Source organism: Sinocyclocheilus rhinocerous, unplaced genomic scaffold (assembly GCF_001515625.1).
Source record: "Sinocyclocheilus rhinocerous isolate Xijiao unplaced genomic scaffold, SAMN03320098_v1.1 scaffold42, whole genome shotgun sequence".
Classification (NCBI taxonomy): Eukaryota; Metazoa; Chordata; class Actinopteri; order Cypriniformes; family Cyprinidae; genus Sinocyclocheilus; species Sinocyclocheilus rhinocerous.
The window spans coordinates 398,055-400,480 of NW_015627390.1; the positions used below are offsets into that span (position 1 = coordinate 398,055).

Below are 2,426 nucleotides of genomic sequence, written 5' to 3' on the forward strand. Positions count from 1 at the left end.
ATTTTTTGTTTGTTGTTGTTATTTACTGTAATTGTAACCTGTACTGGATACAGTATTTTACGTTTGTCTGTTTGCTGAGCTAACAGTGTTATGCACACTACTGTAGTAGCATGACAACTGGGACATGTTTTGTTGTGATTCTCCATGTTGACTGATTTGGGTATATGGAGAGAAATCAATGATATTTTTGTCAGTCTGCAGCATTGGTCTTGTGTAGTGTTTGGTGAACTATTGTATAGTTGCACTTTCTCTGTGTACTTCATTTACAGTACTCTAATCTCTGAGAATTAGACTTGCTAAAAGTGTTTTAAGTTAGCAACAGCGGTGTGTAACTGGTTCAAAAAGATTAAAGTCATATGAAATGTGTGTGTTTCGTATGGTAACAAAATATTGTTTTTATAAAGTTGTGTATAGTTTTGACAAAAGTGTTCCATTTTGCAAATGATCTGAAGTGTTGTGCTACTTTGGTGTAGGGTTGTGTTAATTGTGTGTAGTGTTTTGACAAACCGGGCCCTGTTTTCAAAATTGTGCTTAAGCAATCGTAAAAAACTGTAAAGCACAGCCACTACAAAAATCAGACTTTAGCACCTCTTTTTACTTTGAAATGGTTAAATACTGATTTAAAATCATAAGATAGAGTTTAATAGCTATGTTACTGTTTTTGAAATCAAATCTTCGCACAGCTATGACTAACAATGCCTTGGAAATATAGTCAATCTTAAAAAATAAATACATAAACCCAAATAGAAAATAAAACAGTTATCGAATAAACGTGTTCTATTATGTGTCCTAAACTTCTAAAACATTGGTGTCTCATATTTTAGAGCAGTCAATTCAATTTGAGAAAGAAATCAATTAAATCTGTGTGTGTGTTTGTGTGTTTAATTTGAGGTCCCCATGGGTAAACAAGCTTATAAATCATACAGAATGAGTTTTTTTTGAGAAATTAAAAATGCAGAAAGTTTTCTGTAAGGGGTAGGTTTAGGTGTAGGGCGATAGAAAATACAGTTTATACAGTATAAAAACCATTACGCCTTATGGAGAGTCCCTACAAGGTTACAACCCACAGCAGACAGTCTGAATGTGGGATTAGACTACAGACTAGCTGAATTTATAATTTATTTTTATAGTCAAACTCATTTCAGTCGAGCTCTACAACAGAGGCAGGAGAATCTAGTGACTTTTATTTTGAAATGTGCGCGTGTTTCCGGTGCGCTTCACGCTCACCGCCGCAGTCACACGCGCTTGGCGGGAGTCACTGAAGTTCACAAACTCGCTTTCCTCTTTCACTTTCAGCTGATATTTTATGAATATAATTTTCAGTCAGAGGTGAGTTTATTGAATCGCTGTTCAATCAGAGCTCAAGTAAAGCTCTTTAGGGAATATCTAATGTGTTTGGGGTGCTCTGTGTTTTGAATTAGCTGTGTGGCTAAAGCTAACGTACTCAACATCTCTGATTCATTTAAATTTGATTTAACATCACAGCATGTTTATTTTCAAAACGGGTAAATTAAAGCTCATTGTTTGTGTTATAACTGGATGTGGTCATTACAGTCACAGGTGAGTTAGTTGGCTGTATAAAGAAATTCATATTTCATAATGCTATTCAAGACGTGACTCAAGTAACGTTACTTTCACGACACGTTAACGTTAGTTATTATTTACTCTGAACACCTGCTTTAGTTTTTAGAAAGTATGCATATATTTTTTTGTGCCTCCATTTGTGTTCTATTTTTAGCTTAAAGTGCCGAAAGCGTGTTAATGTGTATTAGTAGAAGTATAAAGGTATTAGTATAATTTTTTTTATATGTATATATACATATGTGTGTGTGTGTGTGTATAGAAATGTATAATAAAATAAAATAATATTAATATTTAAAAATTAAAAAATATATATACACGTGTAATATATGTATATATTACATTTTTATTATTATTATAATAATAGATTTATGTTCTTCTCTCTCCAGGTGGTTTGTAGTCTCCAGTGATCATGCCGTCCAGTCTGGGCTCCAGCAGTCCAGCCGCAGTTCTTCAGGAGGCTTTGGAAAACTCCAGCCGCTTGATTGACAGGCATCTGCAGGAGGATCGTTGTTTCCCAGACCTGTCCGAGCTCCTCAATATCCCGTCACACAGTAAGAGATACTGTCTGTCCTGGCCGTTGTTGAGGCATGCTTATTGAGCTTAAAACACGTTCATGTGCTTGTGTCTGGTGTTTGACAGATATGCCTTCGCTCTCGGGCGTGTCGGACATGGATTACCCTCTGCAGGGACCGGGGCTGATCAGCGTGCCGAGTCTTCCTGAGCTCAGCGCCATCCGCAGGGTTCCTCTGCCTCCGGAGCTCGTCGAGCAGTTCGGTCGTATCCTACCATACAGATGCACAAAATAAACCTTGCACAGAAAGAGTCTTGTAGAATTAATCCAT

General features: G+C 36.6%; 1 protein-coding gene across 1 annotated transcript in view; it reads left to right on the top strand.

The window, feature by feature from the left end:
* The first annotated feature begins 1,204 nt into the window (after positions 1–1,204).
* The window catches only part of LOC107727856 (nuclear pore complex protein Nup155-like), a 31,633-nt gene continuing 30,411 nt past the window's right edge, over positions 1,205–2,426 (top strand). The window contains 3 exon segments of the mRNA XM_016537881.1: positions 1,205–1,329; positions 1,971–2,135; positions 2,224–2,361. Coding sequence (XP_016393367.1) covers positions 1,994–2,135; positions 2,224–2,361 — 280 coding nt within the window. The 5' untranslated portion in view covers positions 1,205–1,329; positions 1,971–1,993.